This window comes from Varroa jacobsoni, unplaced genomic scaffold, assembly GCF_002532875.2.
Source record: "Varroa jacobsoni isolate VJ856 unplaced genomic scaffold, vjacob_1.0 scaffold_552, whole genome shotgun sequence".
NCBI lineage: Eukaryota > Metazoa > Arthropoda > Arachnida > Mesostigmata > Varroidae > Varroa > Varroa jacobsoni.
The window spans coordinates 31,936-51,100 of record NW_019213454.1 but is presented as its reverse complement, the minus strand read 5'-3'; the positions used below and the strand labels follow the sequence as shown (position 1 = coordinate 51,100).

At 41.7% G+C, this 19,165-nt stretch overlaps 1 protein-coding gene and 1 long non-coding RNA gene across 3 annotated transcripts in view; both read right to left on the bottom strand.

Annotated features, from left to right (window-relative positions):
• Positions 1-15,138, bottom strand: part of LOC111261382 (uncharacterized) — a 34,043-nt gene extending 18,905 nt beyond the window's left edge. For both annotated transcript variants that reach the window (XM_022834834.1, XM_022834835.1), the window contains exon 1: positions 14,103-15,138. In XM_022834834.1, coding sequence (XP_022690569.1) covers positions 14,103-14,131 — 29 coding nt within the window. In that variant the 5' untranslated portion in view covers positions 14,132-15,138. The remainder of the gene's footprint in view (positions 1-14,102) is intronic.
• On the bottom strand, positions 1,421-5,408 carry LOC111261389 (uncharacterized). The gene is made up of 2 exons (XR_002680941.2): positions 3,197-5,408; positions 1,421-1,777 (listed from the first exon to the last, which is right to left on the bottom strand). It is a non-coding gene; the product is annotated as an uncharacterized LOC111261389 (long non-coding RNA).
• Positions 15,139-19,165: the final 4,027 nt, after the last annotated feature.

The window sequence follows — 19,165 nt, the reverse complement described above, 5'->3', positions numbered from 1 at the left end:
AAGTCATAAGCTTGTTTTTTTTAATACCTGCCATCAACAGTGATGAGGATGATGAGGATAATAGGTAATCGAAAACTCAAAACAGTGTTTCCGATTATGGCATAGTTGTCGAAGTTTATGCAGCGACAATTGAAACGCAAACATTCTGTCATCTATGTAACAGCATTTTGTTGTCTCCGTCAATCCTTCAACTTGAAAATTTTGCGTGCTTTGAAATCAACGTTTCCCTTTGATAGCATTAACGATCTCACAATTCACCTCCATGCGAAATCATTGTTAAAATCTGCAGCTACGTTCTAGCCTGCCCAACCCCTTCATCACTATCAGCATCGTCTTCGGTTCATCTTCGAAGAAAAACCATTCCACTAAGTTTGCCCTTTGCCCCAAGTGTTTTCTGTATGTTTTATATTTTTAGTTTTTAGCGTCGGTGTAACGGCCAGACCCTTTCGCCTTAGATCGCTAGCCACCAATTCGCTAGCCAACCAGCCGCGATCCGTCCTCATCACCAGTGCAACTGTCAACCTGAACAGCTATGAGCTAGTACAATTCCTTCACAAGCACTTATCAGATTTTTGGTCTCTAGGGCCATATAGCGTCAACGTATGGTTAAATCAGTGCTGCTATCCCAGTACGTGTCTGCCGTTGCCGATGCTGCTGGATCGGCTCTTCGTCGTAGTCATTATCGTGATCGTAATTGTCTGCTGCCATTTGTGTTTCTCTATCTGCCATGGCTATGTCATAGCTGCTAACGCAAATGAGCTTCCTTTGGCCAAAGAGTCAGTCTAAGGGGGGCACAGCCGTTGATGAGGGTGTTGATGATTTCTCGTTTTTCAGCGATTCTGCTTTTTGCTAAAAGGTGACCATTTTTTTCTTTAGTGCCCTATACAACCGGAATAATCAAAACGTGCTACGCTATAGAATGGCACAAAAAGATAGCGTTCTCTGCTGACGCAACGATCCAAGCCAGGAGTAAGCTAGAATAGGATAAGGAAAAACATGAATCCAATACTTCACATATACTGTAAGTGTTGAAGTAAGTCAAACTAAGCCTATAGTATATATCCTTATTTTATAACAAGGCAGTAGTGAAAAGCGCTACCACTTCGTGACCGTTGTGCAATAAGCACCCGTAGGTTTCTATATTAGCGGCCTATAGCAACTTTAATTCTACACTCTAATCTATATACCATAAATATATTAGAAATATTTATAGCTTCCTACGAATAATCTGCAGCTCGACGAAAATCTTCATCTGCCAGCATAGTCTTTGAGTAGCCTATCTCATTAGGCTTAGTGTAGCTCACAGTATTGAAGCACTGATCCATCTATAGAACCATATCTCGTAAGAAACTCAGTTGCATCTGACATTATTGAACGAACAACGCCCGCTAAATAGTTTTCATTATGGTGATGTTGATGATTGTTGGTATGAGGATGTATGAATGTATATTTATTAGGTCTTTGGACGGGTTGCGGCACAGATAGCTCGAGGCACACACAAAAAAGGGAACAAAAACAGTCCTTCGCCACACGTAGGGATAGTTAGACACATGTTAGTCGACCTTGCTTTCGGTGCCAGTTGATGGCGAGCGAGTCCATCCGCATCCCTTTGTGACGTCTGTACAATTACGGCAAGCCGTCTCGAACCGCAAAGGCAGCGTCAGCAATATCAGTTTAGCGCCATTCTCAAGCCGACGTCATTGCTCTGTTTCGCTTCGCTTGCCAAAGAAGCTTACGGCTAAGCGGTCATCCACCTGTCGGTCATGTCGATTTGCAACTGTGTCCACGCGGACAGAGCAGACAATAATTGAATCGAGTTAAATAAGGTTCGTTAGGAATCTCAGTTGACCTAGAATGATCTGGCAGTGTTTTCTTTTGTATTAAATATAGACACAAATAAAAGGACAACGATTAACACAAGCGGCAACAACGGCAATGCCTGCACAGAAACCTCTCACAAAGCGATTTAAACTACTGTAACCGCCAATGAAGGCCGAACGCAGGATCAACTTCTTAAGCAATGCTGACCTTTTCAGAAAATTATAACCCGCGGTAGTAGACCGATAGCGTCAACGTTTTGAGCAATGAAAACAACTGGCATCACCGTCACGATGGTAACCTTTTTTGCCAAAGTTAAACTAGAAATATCAAATTCGAACAATGATATTGAATACTCCTGGTACAAAACCGCGATCATACACTTCCTTGAAAAAAAAAGACAGGCCAGCTGTCGGTCGTTGCCACTGTAAGATAACTGTGTGCATCAGAGCATTATTATTATTATTATTATTATGACGTATTATAGAAGATTTCAATGAACATCATTCAGAAATCATTTAAACATGCTGATGCCGTAGAGCTGTTGCTATAGAAGCACACCGTTTCCATTCATTGATTGTTGTGTCCTCGCCATTATCTACTCTTGGTTGGACAGTCGAAGCTTTCGTGGGAAGTGATACGTAATATTTAAACAAAACGATGGTCACGTATTAACAAAAAAAATAAAATAAAAAAAGCAATGGAATCAATTTTTTTTCTTTCTTTCTTTCTTTCTTTCTTATAATTTCTGAATGCAGCAGTCTTAGTTTTTTCCTTTGATACTTTACCACAAAAATGTAATTATCTCGTCGAGTACACGTTTAAAGAATGCATTTACCTTTTTCACAAAAATGCATTATATAATGTTTAGCTCACTTACAATGCCATAACAAAATTCGGCTTCCTGCCGTGTCGCTTATTATTCTCCAATTTACATAATATAAACGAGTCTCTACAGAGATGTTGCGGGTTAAACAAAGGGGCCCCCTCCTTTATGGTTTCCCTCTTGCCCTTGGCCCAGTGTTTCCAAATATGGCATTGTGTATTTAAGTGAATAAACAGATAATAGGTAAAAAAAAAAAAAAAAAAAAGAGAGAGAACTGCAACAAATGCTTAAAAGAATCTTCATGAAATTTATTCGGATGGGGGGCAAAACAAAAGCTATAAATAGACGAACAAGGGCCAGCATAATACACGGGGATACCATAAAAAAGCAAATATATCTGACCTAATATAAAATATCGTCTGCTTTACATTCTCCAAAACGGACCGGTTGTGCCTAACTATGAGTAAATCGTTTGCCTGAGATTTTCTCTACTGTGGAAAGCCATACTACCTACTAATAGCGCAAAGTTCTCCTTCAAAGAGGACTGCTTACCTCACTCACAGATAAATCACGTAATTTTCGCGTGTTTCTTTTTAGCTGCCGTATTGTTTACTTCCCTTCTACCTGCCACTTCATTGATGGTATACTGGAACGGCAGTGCTCTAGCATTTCAAATACTAACACCTCAACGCCACTCGAGGCCTAGGTATTAGACCTTTCGATGTTGTCGCATAGCCTCTTGTTCAAAATGAATGAGTCATGACGAAACAGCGTTCGCTAAAATTAGAACTATCTGCCAGTACTTTATTATTTTCATAGGAATAGCCAAATGATATCTCAAAGTGAAAGCAGCTCTCTCCACAGGGTCGGTAGCCAATCGTTTATAAATGTGGAGATTGTTCAAAAAAAGGTATTCCTCTTTTATGTATCACGAGGTCACGTGACTGGTATATCTCTTGCAACTATTAAGGTACCTTTGCGAAGTAACTCTTAAACTATTCATGGAAACATCTGTGGTGAAATCACCAATAGGTGAAGGCGCACACATGATAGAGACGGAGATATAAAGATACCAGGATCGATACTGGCCTACTCGGTACATTAAAATCCTCTGTGGATCCGAAAAATCTTCGTAACCCTAAGATTGCCACTCCGTTCAGTCCAACGGTCTCTTTAAGTTATTCAAAAGCGAGTGAAGCGACTACCACCCCTACCTAGACTAAGTGCACAATAGCCCCTGTACAATTTTGTATTCACATAACAGATATCATATATAGGTGCATAAGGGAAATTTAGAGTGGCCGTTTTAAAAGGCTCTTTAAATAACGTTAGACCAATGCCATCAGACAATACGCGATGAGCAGGCTACTTTTAACTCGAACTCATTTTCCAAAAACGCCAATAAATTCTTAAACACACAGCATTTACAAAACGAGTATCACTTTTACCGTCTGGTACTGATCAGATTCGAATCAATAAAGATAGGGTCACTACCCGTATCTCTAATTAAGTAATTACTTAATTAAGTAGTCGTAATAGCAGTATTACCGCTATTACTGAATAGGGCAAAAACCAGAAAGTGGCTGAAAAATAGGTAGCAGGACTGTTTTATCATCCGATATCATAAGGCGAGACAATGACCCAACATCATTTGGTAATTTCTGCCGAAAATGTTTTGCATGTGCACCGATTCCAGCTGTTCGATGACTAGTTCTGCTGGCTTTTCGCTCTTATTGTGTCACCATTGCCGACTATTATGCATAGATTGAACATATAAAAACAATTCAATAGTCAGACTGTGGCTCTAAAGATCCTTTCAATATCCGCACTTTTCTTCTTCTTCGTAGCTTTCAGTCTTCTCGTAGTTGTTGTTGTTGTTTGAGCAGCGGCGAGCCTTAAGCGGAGTAAGCAGCAATGGTATTTTTTGTAGCAGGGGTTATAGTAGAAAACTGTAGCCATATTTTTAATGTTCTATAACCCGTTGCTGTAAAACGGCGTTGGTGGGACGAGTGGTGGGAACATCCGCCACGCATCGATAACGAAGACAACAAAGGCCAACTGTACAGTCGCTGATCAGCGTAGGTAAGGTCGGTGGCCCGAATCGGGCAGCAGCAGTTTCCCATTGGCCACCTTTGCGGGCGGACGATCTTTTGCGTGTAGATCTAAGTGCTATCGCATGAAAGCGCTTCTACTAGTGAACGTATGGTGATGGTGGCGGAGGTTTAGCGACGGGGCAAGCCAGACAGAGGGACGAGATTCCCTTGAAGCCCTTGAAGCTGAAATTGCTATCGTTCGATATAGCCAGTGGTACTGCAAACAAACAATGCGCAAGGTCTCTGTATGGCGAATGAAAAATGACAACTTTTAAGTTCCAAGTGCGGAGAGAAAATCATTGATCATAGTAAAGAGACAAAGGGTTACGTACTATAGGACGGCGTTTTGGCTTATTGTTGTAAACTACCTTCGCGGTAATTGAGATGTTTGGAAAATAATTTTATTTTTCAAAGTCGCATGGTCGCTCACCCTCCTAAACACAACAACTGTCGCAATAAATTAACTAATTCAATTGTTCGCCCCTTTCATTCGCTGGTGATTATTACTATACGGTTTTGGCTTGTTCATACCCCTTGCGGATGTCCATTGATGCTCATATTGTGTGTGTACACGTTTCGTTCAACATTTGGTTCGGCCTACTTAACTAAGCTGGACGTGCTTATCACTGTCTGCGTTTATAGTAACATCAGTTCTTGCTTATAGATCGCATTTGGCGCCCTTGTATCCAGTGGACTACATCAATCTGCGATTAACCTTTACAACCCAGCGAGTTCTGTGCCAACCTAGGAGATCCACTGTGCGACCTCCGATATCTCTATGATGGCAGAACGTTTCAACGGTGGTCCAGTTATCAGTCAGTCAGTCAGTCCTGGTAACCGAGAGCATTCCATTGAAGTTACCATAACCTTTCACTTACACCCGCTCAGATCGCAAAGGGTGCGATTTGCGGAATAGTTAGCACATCTATATATAGGTGTTCGACAGGTTATCGCTAACGCCAAGTCTGTCTGTCCGTATAGAGAATAAACATGAGAACAGTAACTCTGCTGTATGAATACTGACGGATTGTTCCTTCATTCAAAATGAATGGATCAACATTAAACGTGTTCAATTTGTTCATTAAAGTTGACTTTGAATATATATATATATGTTTTTACGATATGTTGGCCGAACTTGCTTCAGTTTAATTAGCCAGACTAATATGACTTCAGTCATGATCACGTTACTCGTCACGAAACAACAGTGGACCATTTTTCGTTATTGTCAAAAATAAAATAACCAGTCTTATCAATGTAGCCGAATCGACATCGCTGATTTATAAATCTTATAGCTGAATGCAAGAAACCAACTGATCTGACATAGAAAATAACGTTGACGATTGTCGGATGACTAGCCGAAGCCCATCCTGTAAGAAAACCAATCTCATAATCTAGCATCAAACCATGCCGGCAACCCAACAAACAGTTCATCAAAGTGTTCTGGCGAAACCCAGTTGATAAAAATAATTTATCGTGGAAGTTGTCATTTTTTAGATGCCCCTATTTTGGTCATAGGCAGGTCGGCCACAATCGGCTTGCTATGACGTAGCTGCAGCGGTTTGCAGTAGTTAATGTAAACTCGCGATCGTGGTTACTCACTGATTACAGTGACATGTACCTTTGAATACACGGTTCAACAGATTTACCTGTGTGTTACTGTATTACAGGAGAAGCCCGCCGTCTTATGCCATCCAGACGCGGGGCTACCCTACGATGGCCATGGATATTTCGGGTTAGTTATTACAAGTGGGTAGGCGCCCTGTACGACAAATACAAGTGACAAATAAGTAGGCATTATTTGGTGGTGCAAGTGTCTGCTTATACCGGGAATCCCGATTCGAAATAATCACCAACAATAGCTCAGATGTTGAAATACGTTAGCAAAATGAATAACGTTTAATCCTCGAGCTGAATATCTTTAATGTATATTCAATTAATGATTGTAGGTCGGGTAGAAGCATTTTTAAAGATTTGGTGCTATTTACCAGCTGGTCGCCAGCAAGTCAACGTTCGGCAAAGAAGAGGAAAATCAGATTCATTACAGTAACTTCATTAAAACCACCAAGACACCATTTAAAGCCGAACAAACATAAAAACAATAATATCATACACACATTGCCATATGGGGCTAAGTAAGGAAAGAAGGCCAATTGATCAGTGCAAAGGTAGTGGTCGTTTACAAGAAACATGCCTTCAGACGACGATAATAGTGTCGCGTGTCGTGTGTATCAAGTCGTATATGCTCACTTTTTTCTCGCTCTACGTACGTTCGTTCGTCAAAAAGAGTCTTCGCATCCTCCGCCCTTCGTAGCGCAGCAGAACAGCAACACAACCTCTGCAGACAAAAAATCAACCGAAAATATTCGGATATATATATATACATTTGTAGAAGTAGAGACAGCTCAATGGGGATAATAGAATGGTAGAAGTCGTAGTGTGTTTTTTCCGTTTCGGTCTGCCGAACCGTTGTTATTGTTGTCAACCCAATCCACGGCCGGTGAATGGCGTTGCTGTTGATAGCCAAGCTACAATATCGAGTGGTCACGTAGCCAAAATCGGCACGTATCCGACCCAGCGGCGACCGCTACGACACCAGCAAAGCAAAGAGATTGTGCTTTAGTTTAATAGTAGCAATAATAATAACGTGCGCATGTTTAAAGGCGGGGCTCGCCCTCCGGGTGCGATCCACTCTGAGCGTGACTTTCGCTACTATACTATTACCTTTTTATACATTTTGACACTAATAAATAGTATATTTCTGACACCTTCGATTTTAGACGTTGGCCTTGAATGTCGTATTGACCGGAGCATTGGTTTAGGTGAAATTGTTATTGGTCATTTTCGCTCGAAAATATTGACTTTGTGCTTCAAGACGCATTATCGCAGCGTTAGCCAGCTCGTCGAAAGCGATTAGTACTAGTTGGTATCAAGAACAAACTCCTAACGTTAACCTTAGCTGGCATTTAAAGTTCAACACAGACTCACTTTAGCTAATAGGTATATGCTTTACTTAGCGAGCGTTTTTTTTTTACTCCTAGCAAAAATGCATCACATTACGCCGATACTAATTTTTTTGAATTATCGCATTTTATTACGGGAAAAATGTGCCAAATAATTTTGATGAAAATGTCCCCATAAACGCCTATAAAAACTCATTTACAAAGGCGCCAAGAAGGCCAAAATCAAAAATGGACCTCATTACTGGACAGACGGACGTTACCAGCTTGAATACGTGCATTGGATGATATAGATAAACACGCGGAGGTATACAAATACGCATATACACTTTTCGTCTTGTTGAATTATAGTAATAATTGCGGGTTCCTTTTTTCGGCCAAGTATTGGGTTGTGTGGCCACGATGGCTGCTGCTGCTGCCGCCGCCGCCGCTGCCGCTGCCGCTGCCATAATGATAATAACAGTTGACAACGTAAAACCAAGTCTATCCATAACAATGGACAATGATGGGCTAAGCGAGAAGGCGAAACAGTTGCCGGACTGACTGACTGACTGACTGACTGTTCCACAAGTGATGGTTGGCTAGCTACCCACGGGTCGGTTGTTCCTGCTCCTTCAGTTGATGGTTTGGCAACTGTTGTCGCCGTTGCTTCTTTTCTACGCTATGCTGCTGCTATCCAAACAATGAATTCGCTTCATTCCCAACCCTCAGCAACACTTCTCACGGGGATCCACAACTGCCGAACGTCATACCGCTAAGAAGCAGCCACCTCCAATGGATAGTGGGACGAATAAAATACAAGATAAGTTTCCGATAAAGTCACGAAGCTCCGAAAACTTGCGCGGTGCTTTTATTTTTCTTGCCCGTGACACCCATTACTAGGTGTTCGTATTACACCAAATCTTAGCTACAGTTTATGACTAAATGAAGAATCACCCTTAACAACTCTACAGTTGAGAAGCTGTCAACAAAATTGGTATAGTTAATCGTACCGATCGAGGTCGATAAAGCCTGTAATGTCGCATTTAACCACTAAAACTGCTTTTTTCGGGATAAAAAAAAAGTTCACGATGTAGTGCAATGTTTAAATGCATGCAACTTCTCTATAAATCGACTTTTTTGTAGTCCTTAGAAAAGATCTCAACAGGTTCATCACATATCGTTACCCATTCTGTGGCCACCCACCCCTTCTGCCAGCCCAAGGGGAATAAGCCTTCTGATAAGCATAAAATTTGTCCCTACAGTTTTCGTTACGAGTTACTTACTGTCAAAATACTATTTTCCCTTAGACACCAGTGCTTCATATACAGTGGGCTTCTTCTTCACTTACTTAGTCACTTACTCAGCACACCAGGTAGACAGCAGGGAAAAAGATCCATGCGAGCCTATCCATTTAGATAGGCTCGCTTATTCTATCTTTTCGTCTTAGCTATCATCATCATCTTCTTCTTCTTCTTCATCATCATCATCATTGGCTTCTTTTTCTCTGCATAGCAAAGTGCAGAGCTTGACCAGCCAGTCGTCCTTTTTGCTTGGCATCCGTTATCCGCATCCGGCTACCTAAGTTATATCAAAACTATTGGAAAACGTGGTAAAAAGGTGGCAGTGGTTGACAGCCAAGGATTGGCAAGCCTACTGCGGCTATGCTCGTTGCTGTTGCTGTTGCTGCTGGCACTGCAGCGGTACCAGCAGATTCTCTTGCCTGTTAGTTCAGTGTAGCGGTAACGCCTTGAACGCAGTCTTCATTCCCCCCGACTACCATTCGAGCCTGGACATCCGCTGGTGGCGGAGGGCAGGAAGGGGGTTGGGAGAAAATAGTCGCATTGCAGGGCTCCCTTGTCATCAGCCCTGTAGCTGACCTCCTGTTCTGCCCTATCTATTGCGTGTCCGTGTTTCTTCCTTCTCTCTTGTAACCTTTTTCACCAATTCGAGCTACCCGACGGTATGTTGCCTGCAGCCGAGCGCTGTGCAACTTTCTATAGGTTTAAGTCAATAACGGACCTCTCACGACCGCACGGAGCTTCGCACAGACATATAAATACGCGATTCATTGAACAAATCTTGTGCCCCTTATTAAAGAACATACAGTTTATGATCAATCTTAACAGCAACAGAACTCGTGACATTCAACTAGCTAGCTAGCATTCGCTTAAGAGACGTGTCTTTAGGCATCTGCATCGTATTTAGTCATATCCGTGCGTGTGCCTCTGTGCGCGACACCCAATTTTACAAAACGAAACGACATTAAAAGCAGCAGCGATGCCGCACAACAACCCCCTACTACGCCTTTAACTTCGTGGTTTTCTAGTTCGCATCACCACCGAGAGCTAACAACAATTCTTACTAGCCTACAGACAGAGCTATACGTGTATATACTTAGATATTTATCAACGGAGTTAGGATCTGAACGTCAATTGCAGTTGAACACGACGCTACACGTAAATAATGAAATAATCATAATAACAACAGTCGCGGGAGCTGGTTGAATTTACTAGCATTCAATCGGTTGGCGCTAGCTGTGACGCCGGTAGATGCTGTTCTGCGGAGCAGCTTCGGCGGCACTTAATCACGATGTTTCAAAAGGGTATCAAAGACTCTTGGTGTTGCTGTAGACGGCATCGCGGCACAACTTGCCACTCGTCTGCCTTCCAGCGAACCGGGCCTCATATGCAAAACTGGCGCCGCTGGCCGCTGTTCCCGTTGGATTACGCAGTCATCATTCAGTCAGCGAAACCGGAACTCACACACTAGCATTTTCACGACTTTCGATCATCACCAGTTACGATAGGCTTAGGCAAAGTCACTGGTACCAACTACCGATTACCAATGCTTAGTGATGATGCCGAGGTATGAATGCCGATCACGCATGTCGCTAACGATCCTTCAGTACGGTTCTCTAGTTCGTCTTTTCCGAAATTGCGTATTTTCTGCCACTCGTATTGGTTATCGTATTCTCTTATGATGGCCACTGTTAAACAAACAGAATACAAATATGTATGTACCTACACATGACTCAAGAATCACAGCGTCGAGCAGTGCCGCACAAACCCCTATTGAAACCTATCGCACTAGAGCCTGACGGCGAGAGCCGGATACGTTTAAAACGTTTTTCTTTACAGTGAAAAAGATAGCTACAGCAAATTGCGGTACAATACACGAATAGACGACGAAGCCATCAATGAGATTCCAGCTAGGATATCGTACAAGTTATTGACCTGGAGATTTTAGCAGCTGTTCTGTCGACAAAATTTATATTGAATAGATTCACTATCTAGACTAGATGTAGTATGTAGGCTAAATACATCGTTTCACAAACCGTTATTTGGCATCGTCCGTCGCGATAACTATAGTGACACCGAGGACAAACGAAAACGAAGTATAATTACGGTACTGAGCTGTTCATTTTCTACAAAGACACTAAGTTTCAATACTTGAAGCGAATGGCTGACTGATCCGTGACAACACTGGCAGCGCTGTGATAGATAAGTACATCACCTCGGACAGCAAGTGGTACAGCATATAATTACACAAGTATTGTACAATCATATGATGATTCTCCTGTTCAAATACAAACGTCTATGTCTTACAGTGTCCTAAACCGGTATCACTTAATTCGATATAACGTTATAGTGATACGACTTGGTTCAAACGACTTTCAAATTTGGAGGTCAGTACACAAGGCTGTAGGTACTCGGACCAATTCGCTTCCCGCTGTTAAATTAATAGCCGAAAATCAACCAGAGACCACCAGGCATCAACGTTGCGAGCATTTTTAGTTATGACCAGTTCCAATAGTCTCAAAGTAAAAAATATCATAGTCGAAGAAACTATGGAAAGAGACGCCTAATCAACTCTGCACGCTCGTAATCAGAACAAAAGTTTTTACCACAGAACTTAGCTATAAGTTTGTACCCCAATGATGGCCATTTTTAGCTGCAATAGCATTTTCAACAACTCGTATTCATCCGCCATTGAGGTCGAAGAACTGCTTAGGCTAAATACGACGCGTACTTTGGAGCTAAGAATAACGCTAAAGGGAAGCTGGGTCAAGTTTAAGGATGGTATTTTCAACCGAACGAACGCACTCCACTCATCGAGGAGCACTATGAAGAAGGATAATACATAAACCTACATCTTTCGATAACGAAGTCTTCACAGTACACGGACAAAATATTCTGGGCTAATTTTGCAGTTTTTTTTAATTTAGAAATGAAACTGTGTCGAAGACGCCGTTTCTACCACCCGACATGCAAAGCTTTCGAGTCCGAATGTAAAATAATACGTAAATGTTTTTTTATTTGTAAAACCGATGACAATATTCCTATAGAGCATTCGATCGGCATGAAAAACAAGCGGAAAAAATACGCAACAAACACACGTGGGCTTCACTAAATAGGTAAGACATGGAAGAATGTGCCGACTTCTACTCAAAACTACTTCATCTTGAAGCCGAACTATATTTGCTCTGCATACACGCCTAGTGTCCATAAGAACTCGTCAGGTAACCAGCAGACCCTTTTGCCCTGATACAAAGGATCCACACCGTTTCACTTTCTTTTCATGGCGTGTTCCAATTTCTCCTTAAACAAATAAGTATGCCAATAACCAAGTAAAAGTGCTGATAGTGGACCTACATACAAAACAGTCGTTGGGATACAAAAAAAAATGTTCAGGCGATTAATGTCGAATATAAAAAAAGCAGTGAACTTTTTAATAATCATAATAATTCACTTAATCAGAATTAATCAACAAAGCTTTTGTAAAAAGAGGTTACAACCTGATTTTAGATCTCTATCGAATGGACGAAAATGTTCACCTCATTATTTGTCGTCCTACCCAGAACAGAACCTTGGTAAAATACTTTTTGCCAAAGTACATGGTTAGCTCAGAATAACTCAGAACGTCTTAGAAAATACATATTGGAGCCATTACGCTGTAATCGGCAAAAAAACCTCGCTCGATCCATTTTTTCCATAGAAGGTATGTCAACTCAATGTTTATACTCAGAAAGAAGCTTGTCACTGCCCGACATCTATCACCTACGTGCAATGCACGCAAAGTCTTATTATATTATTTGCTTCGATATTCGATACAATCGATACATCGTCTTATGGGGCTCTGGGAGATCGTCCTCGCTGCTTTGCAAGTTATGTTTTTTATATTTCGCGTGCACATCATAGGGTATTTTTAGTTGTCGTTTCCATCCCGTACTTCGACTCAAAATGAAGCCAAGCAAGATGAATAGTGATTTCCGATCGGAAATCACTTGTATCCCTTTTTGAATATTTCCTGTTTGATGACGCTGTTACGTGCCATCGTCCAGTTAATATCAAGCGTACATTATGCTATGCGGCTTGACACGACGGCGGTGGCGGTGATTGTTCGATTTATTAAGCGACGTCAGAACGTCATTTCGCATAAGTAAATAAACACCTTTCCAAGCCCCATTTCTCCCCTTCCATTCTAAGCTTATCACACTGCTGTCCCCTTTAACGTCGTCCCTTCCGTAAGACGGACAGCGACAAAGGCGACCATGAGAAAGCAAAATACGCTAGGCACCTCCAGAGATTTGACCCCCAGTCTCTTCGCGCCCATAAGGATATGCACACCGTATTCAATATCTTGATGCTAAAGAAAAACAGACAGATAGCGAAATTGGCCCGAATGTGTGTATATATGCTGTTCTAAACAAACGGTACACAAATAGCCTTCGTCACTAATTATAACAATAACATAGCAATAAGCAGATGACGTTTGGCCACACATGATAATGAACCGACATGAATTTCAATGAATTGATTTCGAATATACAAAAAGCAGTGAACTTTTTAATAATCATAATAATTCACTTGATCAGAATTAATCAACAAAGCGTTTGTAAAAAAAAAGGGCATAGGGAAATTCAATCAATGCCACATTTGTCAGCGCTGTCAAATCACAATTTTTGTTTATTTTAGAAATCAGTGTTGCAGCATAAAAAATTCAGCAGACGATTTTGCAGCCAAACGTCAAAGCCAAAGAAAGAAAATTCGTCACACTGAGTCTTGACGAAAAAAAGTTTTTTTAAACGAAATGTTCTTCGCGCAGTCACGATAGGGCAAATAAAAATGCACGTTAGGCGGAATAGAGCATCCGATGTGTAAAGTAATAGCTTTATGTACGGACGCTCGATGTAACTTTGTCAGAACTGTACATATACTTTGTTGCTTTGACAGGATGACAACAATTGTCTGAGTGATTTTTTTTTATTCAATGCGCTTAACTTTAATGTTTGATTATTGGCTTGCAGTTGCAAAATAATGAAATAGGAACATAGGAATCAGGCCAAGTGAGCTTGCACTCTTTTGTCATGCTGAACCTATAATAGCGGTAGGCTAGGTCGAGCTCTCATTCATACGTAGTACTAACCAGACGGCTATTGTTCCAAAGTACTTCATTTTATCGGGTACTTTCGTATGCCTTCGGTAGGATTGTCGTCGTAGTGTATCCACTTTATGCCGAGTGTCACTGACCAATTCCAAACACCGCCAACCAAGGGACGAAATAGCAATGTGTTACCTTTCTAATCGATTGCCGATTTCCACCACCGGCTAATTTGCACTGTGGTCTGTGAGATAGGTAATACTATTATTATTACAGCAGTAGACACTTGCAAGCTGCGGACGCTGATGGACGAGTGCAAGCGTTACAGCTTCAACGATATCAAAAACAAACCTTCCATGTTGTTGTGCTTAGGCATGACGTGATACAGCTTATAAGTGACAAACTTCACCACTAACACACATCGGAATCTGCAGGTAAAGCCACGAACATCTTAGCCTTGTCCTGTGTTCGAAATGTTCAATGATTCCACGCTTCGGTAAACAGAACTAGATCAGGCCAGATTCGACTGAGCTATTGTGCTCCGCTGAAGTCGCACACCAGAAGCGGTCGAAACACATTACACTCGGATTCCTGAATCGGTGACTGTTGTTCTTGTCGGCGTCGTTAAACAAAGGGTATGCGTCTACGACTCGATAACGGCGCTTGATTGATTTATCCGCAGTGCCAAGAGCGGCGAAAGGAACAAACAACGCCCACGAGCTGGAGAAGATAAACGAAGATGAAAATCCGAAATCTCTGATAGCTCCTGCCAGACCTGCTTTCGGCCAGACAGAAAACCTCCTCCCTCTAGCGCACGGAGAACATGAACGGCACCCAAATTGCGATAGACATTTCAGTCGACCCGACACACCGCAGAACTAAACCATAAAAGAGATTCGTTTACTCGACCCTAGAGAGTTCGTATTCAAGCTCGCTTGTTCGCTTTGATGGCGCGGGCGCTGCGACGTTTACGTTGATGCAGCACCGACGCCTCCGCTAATCGATGCTAACACCAGCCGCCGTACGGACCACACCACGGCCAAAACACGCAACGACCCGGAGTTGGTCGCCCGCTTGTACATCAGGCAAGTTGTCACTCCGACTGAAGGCTAGTTAGATAACGCTTGTGCTGCCCGCCATGCCAGATGATGGAAAGGGCAACAGTAGCTCTGCTGCTTCTCGTGAGAGAGGGAACAACGCCATTATAGCAATGGAGCTCAACAACAATAATAATGCTCCCTAAAGCAACAACAACGACGACGACGACGACGACGACGACGACGACGACTAGTGCTATCGCGGAAACAACAGCAGGAATAACGGTAACACGTTGCAACCGGACTACGTAGACGGGCTAATCAACCTAGCTGGTTGAGGAACAGATGAAGACTGGAACAAGCCGGCTAATAGTTGTAATTAGCTCTTGAATTTGGATGCAAGTCAGTCATGTCGATTCCCACATAAACCGTCATCGCTAAATGTATCGACGATTTTTTTACAGATTTGTGACGAAACGCTACTTTTTATCTCGTTGCCCGCATAAAATTAATCCACAGATGATACGTGACAATGCCCATCTTGCCGTGTGGTATACGTATACAAGCCTATTTACAGGTCCAATTGTGAATAGATGCCCTCAGCTCATTCATGCGTTCATTAGTTGCAGGCAAACGGGACAAAAATTCATCGTTCAAAGACCTTAGCTGCACACAAATGTCTTAAGAAACCATAGCAAAAGGTCACTATGGAAAATATTATAGGTTCATAAATGCGTGTGGTGCCAGTCGAGAAAATATTATCGACAATTGAGGTTTTTATCATGCCTTACCTGAGACTATCATATAATCATAATCATATATAGTGAGAAACAGCCTGTGACTCAAGCTTGGCGGACACCATAGATCATAAGCTTTGAAAAAGGCTCAGTTAGTTAGAAACTCAATTTATTTAGGAAGTATCATAGCGTTCAATGGACATAGTAGCAAACTCAAGCGCAAGGAGTCTTGAGCAGGTAATCTGGTCTATTTACATTGAATTTGTCTATGTTTGTGCTCACGTATATTATTAGCTTCAATAAATAGCGCACATCTAAAGAAGGATGGCTATCATATACTGGTAAACACCTATAGATTACCCTGTTCGTTTTACAACGGTTAGCAGATTAAGTGAAATAATGGCAGATCGGTGTCGTTAGCAGCTATCTTCTATCTTATGAAAACAATCAATCATTGTCTCTGGACGACCGCTGCAGAACACAATTTCCCATATTATGGTTACGTCTATAAAATTTGTTTCATGAAAAACATAAACTACATGTTCAACGCAGATATCGAAATAAGCAGCCGTCAGCGGGCACCAGAAAAAAAGCTAAGACGTACATGGCATTCGACTGTACCGTCGTACGTAGCTCGTAGCAGATAACAAGCAAGCTCCTGCCACTGCAACTACTTATACTCAAATATGGGTTAGATATAACGATAACCCATATATTGGCTATATGTGCAGCGGGTATGCGTGAATCTGTCGGAAACAGCTTACAGTTATTTTGGTCGGTACGCAGCCATTGATAGCTGGCTGGCTGGCTGGCTGGCTGGCTGACATGAGCCATTGTCTCTCTTTAAAACTAGCTATGCATCAGCAGTAACCTAAGTCATTGTCGCACTTAGTTATGTGATAGGAAAGCTCGCATAGACATTTTCTGAAGAAGCAATGTGATCTTCGCTGTAACTATCGCCTGTCAAATGGACCTGTGGACCAATTTCTGAGAACAAGTGAACGATGCGTCGATCGAAAAATGAAAGCTTGGTTATAACAAACTACATTCTGCCATTCCGTCGACACCACTCCACTGGCTGCACTTTGGATTTGTAGCCAATGCCTTTAAGAAAAACTATCCAGCTAATTATTTCAGACATCGAACAACCATCTAGTAGCTATTGCACTATTGATGAGTGAACCTTTCATCATGACTCGAAAATAGGCTCAACAGCAAAGAAAAACGATCTGGAAAAGAAAGCCCGAGAGAAAGATAGATAGATAGATATTGAATGAAAGCTTTCTATTTCAGGAACTATCTATAGTAGCTGGAAGAAATTGATTACGCTTGCAAGGTGTCTTATTAAGCGCGAACGTTAAAAGACGTAAGGCCCGTTAAGTAAAATAAGCTAGAAGCTAGAAATGTGGCATGAGCAACACGCTTTAGGGGAGAAGAGAGCTAATTTGCTTGTTGCAAAAATTGATAAGAGGATCCAATTAGATTTTGCTTCCGCTGTCCATAAACAAATATTTCCAGGGCTCTTCAATAGAAGGAAGAAAGTGATTAAGCAAGACGATGAAGGCATTCTAACTGTCCGTGTTCGACGACGGGGAATAACGTGTACTGCCTCGTGTGATAACCTCGATTAAATTGTAGAGAAGGTAAAAGTGAGCTAAAGCCCACTTAAACGGTTTCATTTGCAGGCGGACGTAGCGATAGTTTTGTCTTTTGCCCGGGTCATCAAAAATCGTTTTATCACGGTCGGGTGAACTTTCAACACTACCTTCGGACTATTCAATCCTAGCCAGAAATCAATTATGTCTACGCTATAGACAATGGCAATAAAGAGCCGAAATATAAACACCAATATTTAACACAGAAGCGGTATTTTTTCTTTGTAATCATAAACATTTTGCATAGATATGCGCCGAGCTATATATAAGCTCGTATTTATCGAGACGCTGACAGCACTTCAATAAGTTCGAAAGTTTTTTCAAGTACTTTACTGTCCACTATTATCGCATGCTAACGCAGGTTAGTGGACGTACGAATCTATAGGCTGTATTTTTACCACCAACTGGTTAAACTGTTGATAAACTACAAACATCCCATCAACAGTTTATTGCTAACGTACGGCTCCTGGTTGTCTCGTAAGCTGAACAGACGATCATCGAAATCAATAGATAATCAGCTTACAATGCTGTCCACGTAAACCGCTAACTTAGAGCTTCGAGTTTAAACAAGATGTAAACAAGAGTGAACGTGCAGACAACACGTTTCATTCTATCACCCAATAGGAATATCATGTATCTATCACACATTGGCCGCCCTCCTATCGTTTACGTAACTTAAAAGTAAACAACAGTAGAGTGTGCTATGAAGGAATAGTAGACGCAAATACGAAACGCAGCCGAGCAATAAGAAAATATTGTGTCTGTGTTTGTGCGTTCACCGATCGTAATTGTCATCGATCTCCTTAAATATATTGCTCATATAGATGGTCAGCTTGTACATTCGTAGTCATTACGTGGCCATTTTTTGTGGTTAGGATTGCCAGCTTTCTTGCATTCGATAAAGCAGTAGTACGAACAAGCCCAGTTTAGATAAAATGATGACATCGATAGGACCGACAACATGGATAAGAAGATATATTTATGAAAAATTGTTGGCATCGTCTTTGCTACATCGGCGACGGTCTTGCTGTGCCGTTTCGTACTCACCACACAATAATAACAACAACAACAGCACAAGCAGGAGGAACGGCGAAGCTATTGGCAATAGTATATTATCTATCACCTTGGAAACAAATGTGCCAAGCACAGTTTGATCTCGACGGCTACTTGAACGCTAACGGGCCGCTATATATATATGTAGCCGTTCGAATGGGCATGTGGACGTATATTCAAATTTCATATATGGTAAACTATTTACATGTTAGAATGCGTACAAAAATATGACCTTATGGCAATAATAGCAGTCAGCAACAAGCTTGTAGCAAAGACGGCGCATGTGTTTAAAAAACCTCAGGGTTAAAAAAGAGCTACATTTCTAAAAAGCTCTGAATTTTAGCTCATCCGGAGAAATGCGGTGCCGGGTAACGACAGTCTGTTCGCTTCGAGTGGTGACCAAATGTAAAACAAGTACTGTTTAATTCAAACGTTTCTGGTCTAATAATTTCCAGTGTGTGGTAAGCGCTGGAGATAGCGCAACTTCGCCCTTAGGAACAGTTAGTTCTAAGATAGCTTGCTTGATCCTAATGCTATGCGCTACAATATAAGCACCTAGTCCGACTTTGACAGAAATAAAACTGGTCATAAATAAATATCTGAAAAAAAGCTCGTTATGCCGTATC